At 40.3% G+C, this 21,823-nt stretch overlaps 1 protein-coding gene across 1 annotated transcript in view; it reads left to right on the plus strand.

Moving 5' to 3' along the window:
• LOC101597324 (centromere-associated protein E) overlaps nt 1-17,549 on the plus strand; it is a 68,127-nt gene extending 50,578 nt beyond the window's left edge. The window contains exons 37-44 of the mRNA XM_045143527.1: nt 3,620-3,838; nt 5,480-5,680; nt 6,578-6,781; nt 12,047-12,262; nt 12,353-12,538; nt 14,315-14,427; nt 15,049-15,146; nt 17,455-17,549. Coding sequence (XP_044999462.1) covers nt 3,620-3,838; nt 5,480-5,680; nt 6,578-6,781; nt 12,047-12,262; nt 12,353-12,538; nt 14,315-14,427; nt 15,049-15,146; nt 17,455-17,549 — 1,332 coding nt within the window. The remainder of the gene's footprint in view (nt 1-3,619; nt 3,839-5,479; nt 5,681-6,577; nt 6,782-12,046; nt 12,263-12,352; nt 12,539-14,314; nt 14,428-15,048; nt 15,147-17,454) is intronic.
• The last annotated feature ends 4,274 nt before the right edge of the window (nt 17,550-21,823 follow it).

Below are 21,823 nucleotides of genomic sequence, written 5' to 3' on the forward strand. Positions count from 1 at the left end.
TGATTTACATTTTGAAGGATAAATTCTGAATGCTGTCTTGAAAACTGTGTGAAAGCCCAAAGACTCATTTCAGTAATCTAGCCAGAGGTGGTAGAGTGGTAGCAAATTTGCTGGTAAGAAGTGTTTCTATTCTGAACACATAATTGAAATAGTGCTTTAAGAACTTTTCTGTTATTTGTGTAGGCTATCTCGTTCGTGGCTGATGTATTTCATGTGTTGTTCCATATGGTTAGGTAGTTCATCATGACACAAAGGCTGGAATCCCCTCTCAAACCTCCCAGATTGAGGAACAGATGGTGAGAAGCTGTGCTCTTTTCCCCTCCTTTTCCCTTGTTTCGTCCTTCCCCTGTGCTCTGGCCAGTTTGTCACCTGCCTAGTATTTAGTTACCTGAGCATATGAGCTCAGGCTTATTACATGTATCCCCTGCACCAGGTACCGTACTAGGTCCTTGACCTTAGGAAATAGGTTTTATTACTCCACTTATTAAAAAGGAAGTTAAGGGAAGAAGTTTAGCATTTGCTCAGTGTTACACAAAAAGTAAATTAGTAAAGTCAGAATTTGATTCTGCCAGGCCCAAGTTTAAATCCTGGATGTAGAAATACTTTGCAGTTTTGGGTTTTTTGTTGTTGTTGTTGTTGTTGCTTTTACAAAGGTTATTGTATAATGTGCACCAGAACCCACGACAACACGTCATTCTGGTTATAGGTGGCAAAATATGTTATGACAGGAAATGTAGATGTTTAAGTAAGAATGGGTAAGGGCCACGATCTTCTCAGGTCTGTGGAAGAGCTTCCTTTTTGTCAGATTTCTTTCTCTTTCATTCTTTCTTTCTTACTTTCTTTCCTTCTTTTTTCATTTTTTTTTTGTTTCTTTGGTTATGTATTGCTAATTTTTTTATTGACAACTTCCATAACTGTAAACAATGTTCCTTGACAACCTCCATAATTATAAACAATATCCCATGGTAATTCCCTCCTTACCCACCCCCCCCCCCGACTTTAACCTTTGAAACTCTACTCTCCAGCAATTCCCTCCCCGTCTCTTTTTAAAAGTATTTTTATTTATTTATTTGACAGAGAAAGATGGAGAGAGAGAGAGAGAATTTGCATGCCAGGACCTCCAACCACTGCAAACTCCAGACGCATGCACCCCCTTGTATACCTGGCTAATGTGGGTTCTGGGAAATTGAACCTGGGTCATTTGGCTTTGTGCAAATGCCTTAACCACTAAGCAATCCCTCCACCCCTTCCCTCTATTTTATTTTGATGTCATCATCTTTTCCTCCTATTATGTTGGTCTTGTGTAGGTAGTATCACGCATTGTGAGGTCATGGATATCTAGGCCATTTTGTGTCTGGGGCAGCACATTGTAAGGAGTCCTACCTTCCTTTCGCTCTTACATTCTTTCCGCCACCTCTTCTGCAATTGACCCTGCATCTTGGGAGGTGTGATAGAGATATTTCACTGCTGAGAATTCCTCTATTACTTCTTCTCAGCACCATGGTGCCTTCTGAATCATCCCAAGGTCACTGCCATCTGAAAAGACATGCTTCTCTAACCAAAAGTGAGAATAGTTTTAATATATGGGTATGGACATTAAGAGAAGTGGTTACTGGGCAGTTTGGTGAGCATAGTAGATACATTTAGCCAGACAGCAGCAGACATTTTACCCCTAGGGCTCATGACTACCCCTGATGTAGGTTTTTAGTATCAGGGATGTTTTCTCTCCCATGGAGCAGGCCTCCAGTCCCATTAGAGGGCAGCTGGTTTCCCCCATAGTAGACATGTCACTATTGCACCTGTTGGCTCATTTGGCTTGGTGGCCAAATATAAGGCTTGCAGTGTCCACTGTTGAGTATCTTCATTGGTGATTTCTCTCTCCCATTGAGCTGTATGCAGTGGGGTTTTCCAGCTTTCTGTCAGCTGGTCTACATGGAAGAGGTTTTCAGCTCAGTTCTAGCAGGATTTCTCAGTGACCTTATAGCCCAAGTATGTGGAGTCTTCAGCAATAGGGTCTTACCATGCATCTATTCCTGGTGGGAAACCAAGGGCCTCGGCAATGGCCTGTAATGTTTTGGGGGCATCAGGGACTCCTGGGCCAACAACTCCCTGGAAGGTATCCTATCCCTGGCACTGAAAATTTTCTAGTAACAATCTATGGCTCCTGAGTGTTCCATTGTCCAAAAAAGTAGGTTTTGATATGATTTATTTATAGCCTCTTAGATTTTGATTAGCCCTTCCTCCACCTTTCCTTTACTCAATCTCTTCCCCTGACCTCATTTGGGCCTATTCAGCCCCACTAATCTGTTCTACACACACACACACACACACACACACACACACACACACACACACACACACGTACCATCCTATGAAGTATCCTCCTCCCTTTCTTTCTCTTCCCTTTACATCTCTGTTCTAGCTTATTGGCCTCTGCTACTGAGTTTTCTTTCTACTCACATAGAAGTCCAATCATTTGTAGCTATGACTTACATATGAGAAACATGTAACATTTGGCTTTCTGGGCCTGGGTTACCTCACTTAGTATAGTCCTTTTCAGAGCCATCCATATTACTACAAATTTCATAACTTCATTTTTCTTTACTGCTGAGTAGAACTTCATTGTGTAAATGTGCCCCAATTTCATTATCCACTCATCAGTTGAGGGACATCTAGGCTGGTTCCATGTTCTAGCTATTGTGAATCGAGCAGCAATAGACATAGTTGAACAAGTATCTCTAAAGTAGTGAGACAAGTCCTTAGGAAATATGCCTAGGAGTGGCAGAAATATTTTTAAATTTTTTATTTTATTTCCTTCAAGATATGTTTGTATCTATTCCATGCCTTATACATGTGTGTGTACATGTTCGTACCTGTATTTTACTTGACCCCCAGGAAAACTTTCCGACAATTGTGGATATCATAGTTTGTTGAAAAATGACTCAATGACTTCCCCAATTCAACCGGAGTCTGAACTCCAACGATGATACAGGCTTAGAAAGCAGTGCCGGCAAGTCATAAAATGTGTGAACTGGCTATGCCAACCTGGCTTTACCTGCAAACACTTATGTTTTATAAACATAAGCCAACATTCATCCTGAATGTGATGCACTCTGAAGTGAATTCACATTTTTCTTCATACTTTACCACTGCTTGTTCAAATTATGCATGATTAATAAAACTTAGAAAATACTTCCAAATGATAATATTTTCTGCTTTTGTTGTATTTGCCAATATCCGTTTTAATTTCCATGTGATATGTCATTTGTATAATCCACAACTGGGGCAATTGCTTACAGACCCTCACAGCAGAATTGGCCCATTTCTCCGAGTTCTAACTCAGCATAATTTTTTTCTTTCTCTTTTCCTTTTTCCCTTACGTTTTCTTCTTTGGATACCAGCTGAAAGCCTAGGTATGTTTGTCCTGATACACTGGGACTTTTTCACCACTTATCAATAAATCTCCTTTGCCTCACTCAAAAATTAATCAATATTAATTTCTTTCACATACAGAAATCTTAATTTCCTTCCAAAAGAAAGTTTTAAAGTATGAGGTTTGTTTAAATTCTAACTTTGGATCTACATTGTGTTAAGTGGGATGAATTCTGGTTTCCTTTAGGAGCTTCTGAAGAAGTACTCAGAAATGGATGCTGATTATGAGTGTTTGGATAGATTGTCTCTTGATTTGGAGAAAGAAATTGAAACCCAAAAAGAGCTTTCACTTAGAGTAAAAGGAAACCTGTACCTTCCATACTCACAAACCAAACAGATTGAAAAACTTCTTGCAGAAAACCAAAGGTGTTCCATAGAATCCTACAGAGTCATGAAGAAACTTAAGGTACCACCTGTTTTAATATCACGTGAAATTTTAGCTACACATTTCATTGTACTTAAGCACTTCTTTAGAAGGTAACATATGCACTATTTATATCACCAAATTAAAGATTATTTCATTCTGAAAATAGAATTCATTAAACAAAACCTGAACTCTGTCTAAGGGTTTGAACAGTGTAAGGGTGCTCAGGAGACAGATATGAGTCACATCTCAAACATGTCATAATCTGGCAGGGCAGATGTATCACAGGTAATGAGTGCAGTGATGGAGAGGTGCACGCATCCCATGTGTAAGAAGTTGCAGAAAAGGAGGCTGTAGTAGAAACCAGACTCAAGCAATAAAGCTTGGAGTTCATTTTGTAAGTGACACAGCGCCTATGGACAGTCATTTTAAGTAGTGGTAGGAACACGCTGAGATTACCATTCCAATGGCCAGGGGGGATACAAGAAGAGATAAGAGGGAGTTACAGTGGTCCAGATGGGGTATGGTTTGTAACTAACTGTACATCTAGGTAAAGTTCTTTAGGGGTGAAGTGAACACAGGGATTAAAGGAAATGCTTAGCATCTGCAAGTGTAGTCAGTAGTAGAAGTAAGGGGGAGAAGTTTGAATGGAGTCCCAACATGACTTCTTAGCTAGATTTGTAGATAGAAATGGGGGTGGCATCAGGAGTTTGATTTGAACTAGTTGGAATTGCAGCACCCTTGTGGTTCCATTCAAGAAGAGAATCGAGAAAGCACTTAGTATGTGCCTAGGCTTTGTCAGGAGAAGAGTCAAGGCTAAAATTTGGAAATCATCACCATGTAGGTAATAGATAATATAACACGAGTAAGATCATCTAGAAAGCATAAGAAGACAACAGCAAAGAATATAAATCTCTAGGATAGTACCCCCCAAAAAGGAACAAAACATGGGATAAAAGCTAGATAAATTCAAGAGACAAAAGAGAACTAAGCAGAAGCACTGTCACTCAGATACATGAGTGAGAGGATGTCAGAGATGAAGTTACCTAGGGCGGAAATGCTTCAGAGAGCAGGACGATGGTGTGGAGATATTACCTTGGTTTCTGATCATAGATGCAGTGAAAGTTGTTGTCTGGTCAGATTATAAGAAGTTAAGGAATGGTTGAGGAAATGAGTACCTGACCTACCTTGATTCCTTAGATTCTGTTGATCATTCTGCAAACCCTGACAGTCAGATATCCAGTACTTACATCTGACTGTGCTGGCAACAAAAACTAGAAGCATATGACACTGTTTTGGTTATCCAGTCAAAGTTGGTAGGACACTGCATTGGATATTTCAAATGCTTGATCCAGGTGGCTGCCAATTTAACAAAAAGTGAAATAACATGAAAGGGAGAAAGGACCATGTAGTACTTGAAACGTACTGAATATGAGATCCTGCTAAGACATCCAGGAGGTATATCCAATAGGAAGTCATGTATGGAAGTAGTAGATGGCAAGGGGAGACATTTAAGGATGAAGAGTAGCTGCTTCCTTCTTCCCCACTTGGTTCCTTACCATTTCAAGGGCACAAAGTACTCTAAATGCAGTAAGAGTTTCATTTTCCAGCTTGCAGTCAAATGCTCTACCCCTGAGCTATACCCCCAATCATTTTCCAGCTTGTTTATTCTTTCTCTTCAAGTATGTGTTAAGCCATGTTACAAGGATAAAGGAAGAACAGCATGATACCATCAATAAATTTGAATTGGCTTTTGTTGAAGAAGTAGAGAAGCAAAATGAATTGCAAAATACAATTCAGTGTATTGATATGGCTTACAATGCGCCAGCATCCAGAGAATTAAAGGATCTCAAATTGAACACAAATATCGACCTACATATTGAGGTATATTTGATTTCAAATGGATTTAATGCTTTTAGCCTTTATCACACAAAAAAGTACCTTTCCATATGTCTAAATCAATTTTAGTTTGAGCAAGACTTCCTCAAAAAAGACAAAATAAATACATGTTAAAAGTAAGGGCTGGAGAAAACACTTAATGGTTAAGGTGCTTGTCTGCAAAGCCTAGGGGCCAAGGCTCGATTCCCCATTACCCACATAAGCCAGATGGAAAAATTGGTGCATGCATTTGGAGTTTGTTTGCAGTGGCTAGAGGCCCTGGCACCCATAATCTTTCTCTCTGTCTCTCATAAATAATTTTTTTAATTAAAAATAGCTTGCTGAGGGACATTTGACCAGACATAGGGTTACCAAGTGATGTCTTAGACTCCTGTCATAGACACAGGAATTGACAACATCAGCAAATGAGGAGTCATAGGCCACTGCAATAGGTTTTCTAATGCCTCCGGAAATCCCTACATTTGTGACTAAAAGAAGTCTTATCACTGTCACAGCCCCACAAAGACTCCTCTCTCCCCAGCAGTACAATGCTGACAGCCAATTCCTAACATGCATAATAGGCCTGCTGGAGACAAAAAAAAAAAAAAAGCAGCTTCTAGAAGCACTGTATGAATTGGGATATTGAGGCCCAAATTAGAATTTATAGATGTCCCTCTGTCACATTAGACTATATTGCCACATTAGACTATATTGCCACATTTTGTAATGCCAATAACTAGAATAAAGTTTAAGTTAGAATTATAATTCTAATTTGCGTTGCAATATGAAGGATTAGCGTGCACTAGGTATTTTCTCCTTTTTATGGCAATTTTATTTCTCGTATGACGTTTGAGTCTCAACTTTGCTAATCTTCAAGCAATTTGATACTTACTTTTCACACAGGAAATTCTCAAAGATTTCTCAGAATATGACTTCCAAAGTATAAGGACTGAATTTCAACAACTATTAAATGATCAAAAAGAAAGGCGTCAGTTCTTGGAAGAATGGTTGAGTGCTCCTTTTGATGTAGAAAAACTTAAACTTGCTATCCAGAGAGAAAACAGTAGCTTATTCCAAGTGAATAATTTCTATAATGATAAGATAACTGTAAGTACAATGTTCCATTATTCTACCTCATTCTTTCTGTTGTTGGCTTTTGTTTTTCTACTGCATTCCTAAAAGGGCTTAGATTGACTTGATTTTGAGTACATTTTCTTAATATATTTACATAGGCTTTATAAAACGTTTTGATTTTGAACAGCTTCTAATGTATTCTGCTTCCTTAACTGTGTCTGTACTTGTTATACTAGCAACTGCTGTGTGTGATACTCAGTTTCCACTTATGGAATCCTGAATTTGCTGGCTACTTACTTTCCCTTTTCCTTCTCTTTCCTGAAGAATGGAGCTTTACCCTCAGGTCATTTCAGATGAGGTGAGAGTTGAGTCTGTGTCAGCAGGCTCTGAGCAGGAGCTACTTGGGGGAAAGCCATAAGCATTGCTGGCGTTCTCTGGCAGCCCTCATGCCTTTTACCTCAGCATTCTCACTACCATATGTGCTAATCCTGGACTTCGTGGGGTTAGTATTAGTTGTTGGTTTTTTTTTTTCCAAAGTGACATGCTTATTTTTTTTTTAATTTAATTTATTAGTTTTCTTTTCAGCAAACACAGGCAGTTTGGTACCATTGTTTAGGCTCATCTATGATCTACCCCCTCCCATTGGACCCTCCTTGTTGATGTAAATGGGTCGTGCATTGTGGAGTTAGCCCACAGTTATTGGTACGATAAATGTCTCTGCATATCATGACCCCACATGTGACTCTGACATTCTTTCCGCCCCCTCTTCCGCAAAATTTCCCTGAGCCATGTTGGGTTCATTTTTGGTCTGCTTCAGTGCTGAGGTGTTGGGGGCCTCTGAGGCTCTGGCTCTCTGATTTGGTAGGAGTTGATTTCTCTCTGGGTTGGTCTCCTTCCCCTTTGTGCTGGTATCCGGTTCACGGAAAAACATCACCCTTGCTTGTTTCGCCAATTGCCCTTAGTTTCAGTCGGGCCCCTCTTGAGGTATGTTGGGGCGGCTCTCTCCTTAGGATCTGCAGCGCAGCTAGGCGGTCGCCATCTTGGCCGGAAGTTGACGTACTTATTTTTTAAAATATTTTATTTATTCACTTGCAGACAGAGAGGCACAGAGAATGCATGCCAGGTACTCTAGCTACTGCAAACAAACTCCAGGCACATGCAGCACTCTGTGATCCAGTTTTATGTGGGCACTGGGGAAATCATCCCAGGTCATTAGGCTTTTGAGACAAGCTCCTTAACTGCTGTGCCATCTCTCCAGACCAACATACTTATTTCTAAGTAGACAGAAAAGACATTCCCCTACCTATGTGCACAGCATGCCTGTCCTACTCACAGCAAGCGGGAGAAAGCAACATAAATCTGTCAGAGCACATCCCTCTGCTTGGGGATCACCCAGCAAAAAGAAAAGAAAAAAAAATTACCCCTAAATTTCTAAAACACAATGTAAGTAATCACTTTCTTTTTTATTTCTTAAAAAAAAAAAAAAAAAAAGCTTATTTTTATTTGAGAGAGGGGGGAGGGAGGGAGGGGAGGGGAGGGAGGGAGGAAGAGAATGGGCACACTAGGGCCTTTAGCCTCTCTCCAGATGCATGTGCCACCTTGTTCTTCTGACTTATGTAGGTCCTGGGGAATAGAACCTGAGTCCTTTGGCTTTGCAGGCCAAGCACCTTAACTGCTAAGCCATCTCTCCACCCCATCATTTTCTTTTCTATCCATGTGAACAGGTTTGGACACAAACTCACTTCCTGTAACAAAACTGATCACCAAGCTTATATTATGACACTTATCTGGTTGTTTACAAAAATAAATTCAAGGGGCTGGAGAGATGGTTTAGTGGTTAAGTGTTTGCTTGTGAAGCCTAAGGACCTTGGTTCAAGGCTCAATTCCCCAGTACCCATGTAAGCCAGATACACAAGGTGGCTTATGCATCTGGAGTTCGTTTCCAGTGGATGGAGGCCGTGGTGAGCCCATTCTGTCTGTCTCTCTGCTTCTTTCTCTGTCACTCTCAAATAAATAAAAATAAACAAGAAAAATTTAAAAAAAAAAATAAATTCAAGCTGTCCCAGGTCTGCTTGCACATTTATTTTCCAAAGAATGTTTTGTTAATATTTTTATTTATTTGAGAGAGAAATACAGAAATAGGTAGGGGGTGGGGTAGAGGGAGAGAGAATGGGCGCATCAGGGCCTCTAGCCACTGCAAACGATTCCAGATGCATGTGCCCCTTGTGCATCTGGCTTACGTGGTTCCTGGGGAGTCAAACCTAGGTCCTTTGGCTTTGTAGGCAAGCACCTTAACAGCTAAGCCATTTATCCAGCCTATGTTTTATTTTATTATTTTTTAAAAAGAGTTTAGCCAAGCATGCCTTTAATCCAAGTACTGTGAGTCTGAGGCCAGCCTGGAGCTATATAGTTCCAGGTTAGCCTGTTTTAGAGTGAGACCCATCTCCAAGCAAACAAAAAGAGTTGGGCAAAGATCTGGAGATAGAGAACATTGACAGAAAATAGACTGTGAACCTACTACAGAAGTCATTAGACACCAAGAAAGATTAGACATTTTATTTTAATATCAGAAAATGGTATGTTCCAACATTTAAAAAGTAGGCTCCAACAGGGTCCTCACCCAGATTGTGCCAATGATAAATTGTTTAAATACAGAAAATGAGACTGGAGAGATGGCTCAACGGTTAAGGTGTTTGCCTGCAATGCCTAAGAACCCGGGTTTGATTTCCCCAGTATCCACATATGCCAGATGCATAAAGTGGCACAAATGTCTAGAGCTCATTTTCAGGGCCTAGAGGCCCTGGTGCATCACATTCACATTCTCTCTCTCTCTCTCTCTCTCTGGCTCTTTCTCTTTCAAATAAATAAAAAATTTAAATATGGATCAACTTTGTACCTACAGAACATCAGTGAATTGCTGGGCACGGTGGTACATGACATTAACCCCAGCACTCAGGAGGCAGAGGTAGGAGGATCCCTGTGCGTTCAAGGCCAGTCTGAGACTACATAATGAATTCCAGGTCAGCCAGGGCTAGAATAAGACCCTACCTCAAGAAACAAAAAAAAGAAAACCAGTGATTTGCATCTTTTCTATGTTTTTATCACTCTACAATTTATTTCCACATTGTGATTTTTTTAAAGAGGAATGAGACAAAGAGGAAAAGAGAACACAAGGGGTAAAGTTGTGACAGTAGAGAAGAATATAAAAACCAGGCCAAGTTGTCAGTCTTACTAACCTGCAGAGTGTAGTGCTTGAACTCTCTCTAGATACTCATTTATTTTTTCTTGGATATGTTCGAGGTTTGATCCTGCCATTTCAGCATAAATTAAGGCTTGTGCAGCTTCCTTGTAGTAAAACACAGCCTCGCAGTAGCGGCCTTCGTGGTCGCGCTGCACCGCCAGCCACGCGAACTGCACTGCGTCCCTCTCCAGCGCCGAGGCATCCATGGCAGGACAGAGCCCAGTCCTGATGCGAGGACGCGAGACCGCACGCCCTGCGGAGCGGCCGGCGGAGGGGAATGGAGGGCGACACAGAGCTCCGCGGCCGAGCCCTACCCCGACGCCCACCCTAAGTCCCCAGCGGGTTCGCCCAGACAGCGTCCCACCTCGCTCAGCCCTCCCCCACCCCCGTAGTATTAGTTTTAAAACAGAGAAATAGAGTGATTTTAGGTTCACAGCAAAACAGCTAAAACTCGAGGATTCTCACATACCCATCCTCCTTCAGAAACTTGCTTTCTCTCATTACCAACATTCTGCACCAAAATCGCAACAGTCTGTGAGCCTAGACTAATACTTCATTCTCACCCAAAGGCCATAGTTTACATTAGAGTTTCACTTGGTACTGAACATCCTGTTTCATAATGTGTAATGACATCACCTATCATCCCATTATCATGAAGGGTCATTTTAATGCCATAAAAAGTCCCTGTGTTCCTGGGCTGGAGAGAAGGCTTAGTGGTTAAGGTGCTTGCCTGCAAAATCAAAGGACCTCAGTTTGGTTCCCCAGTACCCATGTAAGCCAGATGCACTACATGGCACATGCATCTGGAGTTTGTTTGCAGTGGCTGAAAGCCCTAGCGCACCCATTCTGTCTCTCTGTCTCTCTCTCTCTCTCTTTCCCTCTCTCCCTCCCTCCCCTTCTCCCTCTGTCAAATCAATAAATTAATATTAAATTTTAAAAAAACCTATGTTCTTATTTTCCTTTACGTATTCATCCACCAATTGGAAGTCTTATGTTTGCTTGTCTATAATTCTTTACCAGATGTTGTGTCTTATAACACTGCTTCATAAAAGCCAGTATTGCTTGAATCAGTTTTAACAGTGATGAGTGTATTCATTCTGCTTTCTGATATATTTCCTTTCTTGCATAGTTAATAAAATATGCATTGTCAAAGTGTTTGTTATTTATGAAATCAGCAAAACTAGATTCATACTATAGTTTCCAAGTTTGTTTTATATTTTATATTTGAAATGCTTATAGAAAACAGTTTTCTCATGGACAGTTCATCAAATATGTTAAGTAATCATAAATAGTAAGTAAATGGCTGTTGTCCACACATAAGTCTACAGTCCACAGAGAAGAAAGGCTATAACTTCTGGATAAGCAGTAATTTAATTATAATATTGAGGGCACATTTGTGATTCAACTAGGAAATAGGAGTTTCTCCTGTGTGGATCTGCCCACCAGGAGTAAGAATTGTGTGAAGTAAGAAGTCTAAAGATAGTCCAAGAAGCCAGCAGGAGCACAACTAACTTAGATGCAGACCTGGAGAATGACGATAAAACCACACAGATATGGATGAGACAAGTAAAACATTCATGGTGAGAGTGAAAAGTGCATTCCTTAGGAATTAGGAAGTAAAAAGGTATGGCAGGTTCATAGCCATCAGTGTAAAAGAGAAACTGATAGTTGATCTCTGCACAGAAGCCAAGATTTATAGACGAATTCCAAGTGAGTTAGATCTATGTGAGCACTGACGTTTGGAGTGAGGCAGGAAAAAGAGCTAGCTCTTGTCCACTAGGAGTGCTCTGCTCTCAGATACAGCTAGTATTTCCTTATCAGGCATGACAGAGATGATGACTCTAACTGCACAGGTCTGCCATCTCTTTGCATACAAAGTGAGATTGTCCTACAGATCAATTTGAATCCTTTCCAGCCATCATGTCCTAAGCACTGTTCCAAAATGTCCTAAATAATAAGTTTCAATGTATACTCTGTTCTGGGAGCCTATTGTTCTTCCTCATGTTTCTAGATTTTTAAAATATTTTAGAGCCTCAGTGACCTTTCACTGTTCACAGGCCATAATAAATGAATCCACAGAGTTTGAGGAAAGAAGTGCTATCAGATCAAAAGACTGGAAATGCGACCTAAACGTCATGAAAGAAAAAACTAAAAAACTAGTTGAAGACTACCAATCTTTGACAGCTTCTCAATCTACTGTCCAGATTTGTTCTACGACACCAAGCAGGAAGACTCAGCATGTTGCCTCAGGACGCATACAGACGACTGCAGAAGTATGTACTAACAATACCAAAATGCCGTTTGTCTCAAATAAATGTACTGTCTTTAAGATACACATCAGGGATATATGTTTTCTCTAACAGAAAATTCAGGAGCTAGAAACTTCCCTACATGAAGCTAAAGAAAGTGCTGTACGTAAAGAAGACAAGATTGTAAAGTTGCAGGAAGAATTAAAAGTGACTAATGACATAATAGCAAAACTTGAGAACAAAGTTAATGAATCAAACAAATGTCTTGAAAAAGCAAAAGAAACCATTCAGTTACTTCAGGTAAGCTAAAATCAAAAATAAAAGTTTTGAGCCAGGCATGGTGGTGCATGCCTTTAATCCTAGCACTCGGGAGGCAGAGGTAGGAGGATCAGTGTGAGTTCGAGGCTTCCCAGAGAATACACAGTGAAATTCAGGTTAGCCTGAGCTAGCTTGAGACCTTACCTCGAAAAAGCAAACCAAAAAACATGCAGATAATATTTTTATGACTGAACCGTCTTTTGATACAAAAGGACTCCCAGTAATGTTTTGTGATGTGCAGCCACTGCTGCTCATACTGTCTTATAGTCAGTTCCATGTTGCTAGAATTGCATGTGTTAGTTTTCTCTTTAAAAAATAACTTACTGGGCTTGAGAGATAGCTTAGCAATTTAAGCACTTGCCTACAAAACCTAACAACCTTGGTTCAATTCCCCAGTACCCACATAAAGCCAGATGCACAAAGTGGTATGTGTCTGAAGTTTGTTTGCAACACCTGGAGGTCCTGGCACTCCTATTCTCTCTGTGTGTGTTCTCTCCCTCCCTCTCCCCCCCCCCTTTCCTCTTACAGATAAATTAATCACTTAAAAGTAACTGGGCTGGAGAGATATCTAAGTGGTTAAGGTGCTTGTCTGCAAAACCTCAGGAGCCAATTTTGATTCCCTAGTACCCACTTAAAGCCAGATGTACAAGGTGGCTTATACATCTGGAGTTTGTTTCCAGTGGCTGGAGACCTTGATGTACCCATTTTCTCTCCTCCTCCCTCCTTCCCTCCCTCTCTTCTTTCCTCCCTTTCTTCTTTCCTCCCTCTCTTCCTTCCTCCCTCCCTTTCTCTCATTCACAAGGAAATATTTTTTTAAAACATACTTCTGAGGCTATGGGGCCCTACATTCACATTCAAACTACCACACATTGCTTTGTAGCCTGAAGTGACTGCTCACCCTCCTTTGTGGCATGCAAGTCAGGGCTGCTCATACTGCTTTGTGGTGTGAAGTCACTGATGTTCACACTGCTTTGTTGTGGGAAGTGTCACTACTGCTATTTTTCCTTTTCCGTATCTGCCTGTGTCCACTCATAATTTTTATCCTGTTTCATTTTGTAAATTATAATACTATTTTCCTTGGGAAAAAAATGTACATGTTATAGGGATTGGAGAGATGGCTCAGCAGTTAAGGGTACTTCCTTATACAGCACAATCTTCGGGATCGGATTCCCCAGTACCCATGCCAAGCCAGATGCACAGAGTGGTACATGGATCTGGAGTTCATTTGCAGTGACAAGAGGCCCTGGCATGCCCATATTTATTCATTCTCATCCTCTGTCTCTCTGTTTCTATCTCTGGCTTCTTAAAAGTAAAAAACTAGAAAAGAAGTAAAAATCAAATATTGACTTATTACCTTCAGATATACTTTATATCAGATACTTAGCTGTCCAATTAAAGTTAGTGACTACCATTATGTTTCATATATTGAAAATTACTGGATATTCCTAACAAAGGTAGCTAAACGCTCTTCAAAACTGGAGAAATTAGGGGCTGAAGAGATGGCTGAGTGGTGAAGAGCTTGCCTATGAAACCTAAGGACTCCAGTTCGAGGTTCAATTCCCCAGGAGCCTTGTAAGCCAGATACACCAGGTGGCTCTTGCATCTGGAGTTCATTTGCAGTGGCTAGAGGCCCTGATTTACCCATTTTTTCTCTCGCTCTCACTCTCTCTCTTTCTTCTCTCAAATAAATTTTTAAAAAAATACTGGAGAAATTAAAACTAATCATTATTTTTCTTTCCTTTTTCCTATAACAATTAGGACGAAGTTGCTGTAAGAGCTAAACTTCATAAAGAAGAAATTGAATACCTAGATACAAAACTGGTGAAAGCATACCTAGAAAAGATGAAAAATGGCAGAGAACATGAAAAAGAGTATGTCTTTGCCTCTCTTGAACATGGCTTTAGTCATACAACATTTCTTTCTTAACTACATGAATATCTTAGCATTAGTTTGCTCTTGCTCTTTTTTTTTTTTTTTTGCTCTTACTCTTTAAAAAGCAACTTATGAAAATAATTGTTACTGCTGTATGAAAATTCAAATGCCCACAGACTTTAAACTCATTCAGTTGTCACCTGATATGTACAATTTTGAACTGGGGTGAAGCTAGTCGTAGAGTACTTGCCTAGCAAGCACAAGGCCTCCCTGGTTTCAACAGCCAGTCTGAAAAGGAAAATAATAGTGAGCCCAGCTCTGGTCACTGTGTCTCTGAATGTCTTCCTGAATCATCTATCAATAAAAACTTAAAAGTTGTCTTGTATACTTCAAAGTGAACATTAAGGACTTTTGCATGCCTTAGTTTCCGTGTGGCTGGCTTTTATTGTCAAGGGCATCATGATAGCAGTGTGCTGTCTAGGAGGCTGACTACTACTGCTACTTGTGGAGACTGTGTCAGTATGGTATATCGATTAGAAAATCCATAACAATAGCTCTACTTACTCTTCCACATAACATTATATACTGGGTTTTGACATTTTGGTTATTGTTCTCATTAGAATGAATTCTATAAAAGCTACTATTGAATATCAAAAAGAAACGATAAGGGCACTAAGAGAAAATCTCAGAAGAAATCAACAGCCCCAAGATACTTCACGTAAGTAGAAAACTTCAGGTATTTTCCAATCCTTTTCATTTAACTTTTCCACACATAGACTCTTTTTGCAAATGTATGCAAGCAAGTAATAAATAACAACTGCTACCGAGTAGAGGTTAATGTTAGCTTGCTTGCTCTTAAAAACTGAAACCATTGGTAATTTCTTAAAAACCTGAAATTTATCTTAAACACAGTTTTAAGGTTGAATGATCAATTCTGCAGATACATTCCTCATACTGCCTTTGATGTGTTTCTTGTTTTGTGTTTCCTTTGAGAAAATATTGACTGCACTGACTAGTATTGGTGCACCACTGAGCTAAGCTCAGAACAAGTCTACAGGCTGCCAATTCTGCCCTCAAAGACTATGGCACACCATAGGTGGAGTTCAGAACCATATCAGTCACACACACACTTGTTAGAATCACATCAAAAGATATGTGAAAGCACAATGAGAATTCTAAAGGCCAAACAAGCTAGTCATGGTGGCGCACACCTTTAATCCTAGCACTTGGGATGCAGAGGTAGGATGGTGACTGTGAGCTCAAGGCCACCCTGAGACTACATAGTGGATTCCAGCTCAGCCTGGGCTAGAGCAAGACATGCCTTGAAAAACCAAAATAGAAAAAAGTGGTACTAAATGCCAAACAAAATATAGAATTGTATGTATTATTACTTAGTTTTTAAAAACAAAATAGAGAAAGCCATGTAAAAGATGTTGCCTGATACCTACTCTTGCTTGAACTTCCTGAGTATCTATTACAAAATGATTCCTGTATGCTTCTTAGACACGTAAATGCAAAGCCTGAAGGTAATTTGATACAGTGTTTCTAACAGGTTTTTGCATGAAACGAAAATGTTTTTACACCAAACCATTAGAAAGTAAATTTGTCACTTTCTCAGCGACCGTTGGAACAGTGTAAATTTCCTCCTGAAGTATCATTTTAATGTTTAAATTTATTATATTTTATTTTTGTTTATTTATTCGAGACAGAGGGAGGAAGAGAGAATAGGTGCACCAGGGCCTCTAGCCACTGCATTTGAATTCCAGGTGGATGCAGCCCCTTGTAAATCTGAATGCTCAAATTTTTTTTGTTGTTGTTTTTAATTAGTTATGGACACAGTGTATACAGTCATGTCCTCCACCCTCTACAGGGACCCTCCACATTAGGGAATATGGGTCATACATGGTAGGTGGTAGCCATCAATTATGGGTAAGAGGCAATGTCTCTGTGCATAATGACCCAATGTGTGGCTGTAACATTCTTTCTACCCTGTTCCGCAGATCTCCCTGAGCCATGTTGGGTTCATTTTAGGTCTGCTTCAGTGATGAGGTCTTGGGAGCCTGTCTCTGGATATGTGATTTTGTAGGAGTTGAGTATTCTGTGTGTCTACCTCCTTCACCCTTGTGCTGGTACCAGGTTCACCAAAGCAGCCGCACTCTTGCTCATTTCCCCAATTATTCTTTATTTCAGCTGGGGCCCTTGTGAGGTGTAATGGGGTGGTTTACAGCTTCTTTGGCATTTCCACACCTCAGGCCTCATTACTCTTATGCTTTAGGGGATTATCACTGTAAGGATTCCTTTGACAACAGGCACCACCATCAGTGACAGTCCATCTGATCACTGGGATGATTGCTGATGGATGGGCACACACAGTGGATACTGTGGAATGGACACATGACTGATATCCAGGATGAGAGGGACAGCATGAGATTTCATTACTGCCCAGAATAGCTCACAGTTGACTTTTTTTTTTTTTTCACTATGTGTCCAGGCAGCACATTTCTAACTCACAGCCATATTCCTGGCTGCCTGCCTCAACCTCCCAAGTGCTAGGATTATAGACATGCACCACCATGCCCAGAATACAACTGAAAGATGTGTGACATGCTTCTTTTTCAGTTTTCCATTTCATTTTGTGGAATGAGGTTGACCACAGGTATGTGAAACCAGGCAGAGCTAACTGTGGACAAGGAAAGACTACTTCATTTGATTCGCATTCCTTTTTTTAACTAGATTTTTTTAAAAGACAACTAGTTCATATTTGATACACTTTAGATATCCAGCTAATTAATTCTAAATAAAATTTTATCACTTCTTTGATATGTAATACCATTTCCTAGCAGTTCATCTTCTGACTGAGCGTGAATTAAGTTCCTAACAGGGTGACAGATCTTCCTTGTTACCAAACACATGAACCACACTGCTGTTTTTCATTCCTTAAATATTCTGTTTTAACACCCTTTCTGCTTCCTGCTGTTCTGGGTTTAAGTAGTAGGATTAATTTTGACTTGTATTTTCTTTCTCAGAGGAACGAATAATGGAAACAAATAGTCTGGATGCTACGCCAGATCTGTGGCCCTCCTCCTCAAGAAAAGAAACAGATGACTGCAAAGTGCAGTAGACTTCCCACACTAACCTGGAATGTTTGCAATAACTTTCTTCATGCATATACCCATTAATGTTATAGTCCAACTTAATTTCAGTTTAATTTTTACTTTGTCTTTAAACTGAGACAATGAAGGAACGAGAAATTCCTTTTCCAATAACTTAAAATAACAGTATAACAGTACTCTGTGCTCATGTTTAACATTTAAAAAATTGGACTATTTTTTATATTGTAAAGTATAAACTTATTAAAAAAACATTTCCAGTCTTTCTATATAGACACAAATGGTATACATTTTTGTTTGTTATGGTTTTGGTTTTTCAAGTTAGGATCTTTCTCTAGCCCAGGCTGACCTGGAATTCACTCTATATTCTTGACTGGTCTTGAACTCACAGCAATCCTCCTACCTCTGCCTCCCAAGTACTGGGATTAAAGGTGTGTGCCACTATGTCCAGCAAAATTTGTGCAATTCTATTTGTTAAGGTTATTCACATATGACTTACATGACAGTTGTAAAGCACTGTATATAAGTTAACAAAAACCTTGCATTAACAAAATGATGAGCTTTCTTTAAAACTTGAGTTCAAGGCTACCCTGAGAATACAGAGTGAGTTCCAGGTCAGCCTGTACTAGATGAGACTCTACCTCAAAACAACAAAAATAAATAAAATCAGACTAGGCTAGAGGGAGACCCTACTTCAAAAAAGCCCAGTGTGGTGGTGTATGCCTTTAATCTCAGTACTCAGGAGGCAGACATAAGAGGATCACCATGATGAGTTCAAGGCCACCCTGAGACTACATAATGAACTTCAGGTCAGCCTGGGCTAGAGTACAACCCTACCTCAGAAACAAAACAAAAACCTTTGGTTTTAGAAATTAGCTAACATTACTTTTATGTTATAGTGCCTTGAAAATCCATTTAAAAGAACATGTTGCAGAAGGTTATAGATCAGAGTTGACATGATTCCCCTTACACATTGCCTTTGCTAGCTAGGCCTTACAGACAATGAAGCCTGTTTGTCTCTTCTCCTGAGTCCTGTCCCTTGGTAGACTGGCTTCCCTTTCTACCTTGGCCAACACAACATGTTAACTACTGTAGACCTGATGTTCCTCCACTGAACAAAAGTAACCTGGAGTTAACCTGCATAGTAGAACTCCTTTAATGCCATTAAAAATGTAATGAAATGTCAATATCCAGGCCAGTAGAATGTTGCAGAATTCTTGAATTAAGATGCCCATTTCCTTCCTCAGATTTAGGGAACTTGAGGCTGCTGCTCCCAGTGCAGCCTGCACTGTTCTCTTCCTTCTGTTGGAGTTTCCCATAATGCGTATATCCTGATGCCTGAGACAGTGCGTGTTACTCCCTTGCTCTGTTTGCACATTCACAAGCTCTTACTTGCTCTTTGCTTGTCAGATTCAGTAGTTTCAAATTAGTGCTTTCAAATTTACTAATTTTCCTACTTGATCAACTCTACTCATTAACCCATTAAACATTTCATTTCCTTTACTTGGTTGAAAAATTTGTTTGATTCTCTTAATATAGCCTTTCTAGGTTGATCTTACTTTGTGTATTGGTCCCTGAATATATATTTAATATGTTTTCTTACAGACTGCTATGTTTATATAAGGTGATTATCTTGATTTCTTTTTTAGATAATTCAAAAATACCCATTTATTTGGGATTATTTTCTGATAAATTATTTTTATCCTTTGTACAGTGTTACCCTGGTTCTTCATGAACTTTCTCTGTGTTTTTGTTTTGTTTTGTCTTTTGTTTTTGCTTTTTCTCTCCGAGTTTTATGAACTGCAACCATTAATCCTAGCACAGTGACATACATCTATAGTACCACCTTCTTGGGAAGCTGTTACGTTCATCAGGACAATTAGATATTATGGGGGCTTTGAAACCAGTTTGGATCATACAACTACTATAGGCTTATACTGGTATTTCCCAGTTAGAGAAGTTCACTTGTCTCCCTAAGGCTATAGATTGTTGCTATAGGTTCTTTGTTTCTATAACCACAGCGCTCCTCAGGCTCCTTCATCTAGAGAATCACAGCGCTCCTCACTCTCCTCCACCTTAGTGAATCATGATGCTCCTCACTCTCCTCTGTTTTCAGTGAGCCCCAGTGCTTCTCACTCTCAGAGAATTCCTGGTCAACCTGGGTTAGTGTGAGACCCTACCACAAGAAAAAATATTTCAGCAAAGGATTCTCTTACCATCCTGTCAGTGTGGAAGGGTTAAGGGCTTCATGTTATGTACAATGTCTCAAGCCAAGTCTGTAGTTCTTAGATCTATCCAGGTATCTCATTCCCTCCATTCTCTGTAACCATTATTCTAATTATGTTCTGTCCATGTCCTTGACCATCCAGCCAAAGCATTGTCCACAGCCTATGAAAAAGTGTATGATAGGACTATTATTCCTACTCCCAATGTGCACACAGATTCCCTGACCTAAGTTCCACCCACAGAGTTTACACCACTGTCTAGGAATAGTGCTATAAGCTTGTACTGGTCCACTTTGGGGTGGTGCCTACAAATCATGCATAGCTGGCTGTACACAGGGTGCAGCCTTGTCTTCCTCTGTCAGGTGACAACAGGGTGCTTCTCATTAGCCATACGTACAGACAAGGATGTAGAAAGTGATACAGCAGGGTTCAAATCATGCCTATTGAGGCCATTTCTTCATATAAGTGTACTGGTGCCTTCAGAACCTGCTCAGGCCCAATCATGTAGATAGTACTTCCATTTGATAAGGGACTACTGCTTGCATACCGAACTTCATGGTCTATGCCACACAATTTATGGTACACATACACTTCTCACCCAGTTCATGTCAGGCAGCTCAGGTCACATGGTAACTTGGTGGCTCATAGTCAAGTATTCAGTCTAGATAAACGTCAAGAGCTATTTTGCTGCAAATGATGGCATGATCTTATCCAGAAGTCTTAAAGCTCTTGCCTACAGGAGCCTGTCAATGGCTCCACAAAGGTGCCTGCTCTGCTACAGACACTTCAGGTACTATTGGATCTGCTGAGTCATATGACCCAAGTGGCAGAGAAACGTACACAGTAGACTGGAACTACTGCAGAGCCACCTTTTGTTCTGGACCATAACCAACACTAGCAGCTTTTCTAATCACTCGTGAATGGGGTGGAGAAACAGGTCTAAGTGAAAACTGCTTGTTTCCAAAATCCAAAGGGGTAGTGTTCCTCTTTGAAAAAAGAACTGTCCTAGGGGCCAGGTGTAACCACTTAACCTTCAACCAGAAGAAATATCTGCATGTACTTCATACCACTAGACCCCTAGCAATTGCACTGAGGTAGAAAATATGAATTTTAGTTGGATTCACTTCCTACCCTTTATGCCACAATGTCATCAAAAAAGTCTAGAGTATGCTACTTCTTGTACATCGGGTCCATTCAACATGATATCATCAATGTAATAAATGGCCCAGTATAATGTGTTGTGGAAGAGAAAAGTAATCAAGATTCCTGCAAACTAAATGACAAGTTGTTGGAGAGTTGATACATTCTCAGGGTAAGACAGTAAAAGTGTATGGTTCACAACTACTGCCAAATTCTTGCTGGGGGAAGGAAAAGCTACATTGAATTTCACTCTTAATTCGTCTGTCTTGAATTTGCCCATTAAGGATAAAGTGCTTGCCTGGAAAGCCTAATGGCCCAGGTTTGATTCCTCCGTATTTACCTTCAGCCAGATGCATAGTGGCGCATGCATCCATCTGGTGTTTTTCTGCAGTGGCTAGAGGCACTGCTGTGCCCATTTCTCTCTCTCTCCCTCCCTTTCTCTCTCTCTCTCTTTCTCTCTCTCCGTGTGTGTGTTTTATCTGCTTGCAAATATTTTTTTAATTTTTTGTTTATATTTATTTGAGAACGACAGACAGAGAAAGAGGCAGAAGAGAATGGGCACGCCAGGGCCTCCAGCCACTGGAAATGAACTCCAAACCCATGCACCCCCTTGTGCATCTGACTAACGTGGGTCCTGGGGAATCAAGCTCGATCCAGGGTCCTTAGGCTTCACAGGCTAGCGCTTAACCGGTAAGCCATCTCTCCAGCCCACAAATAAATATTTTTAAGGGCCCAAACTCTTGAGTCTAACAATGCTGGTTACACTTTTAGTAAAATGTGTTTCTCTTCCAAAGGCCTCCAAAGTCAAAGGTAGGTATGTTTAAGTATGCAGCTGGATGTGACTGCAGATCACAGGAAGCTTCAGTAAAGCAGGGACAAGTGATGTCAGAGAAGACCTCACAGGACACATGCAGAAACTA

The sequence above is a fragment of the Jaculus jaculus genome, chromosome 2, assembly GCF_020740685.1.
Source record: "Jaculus jaculus isolate mJacJac1 chromosome 2, mJacJac1.mat.Y.cur, whole genome shotgun sequence".
Classification (NCBI taxonomy): domain Eukaryota; kingdom Metazoa; phylum Chordata; class Mammalia; order Rodentia; family Dipodidae; genus Jaculus; species Jaculus jaculus.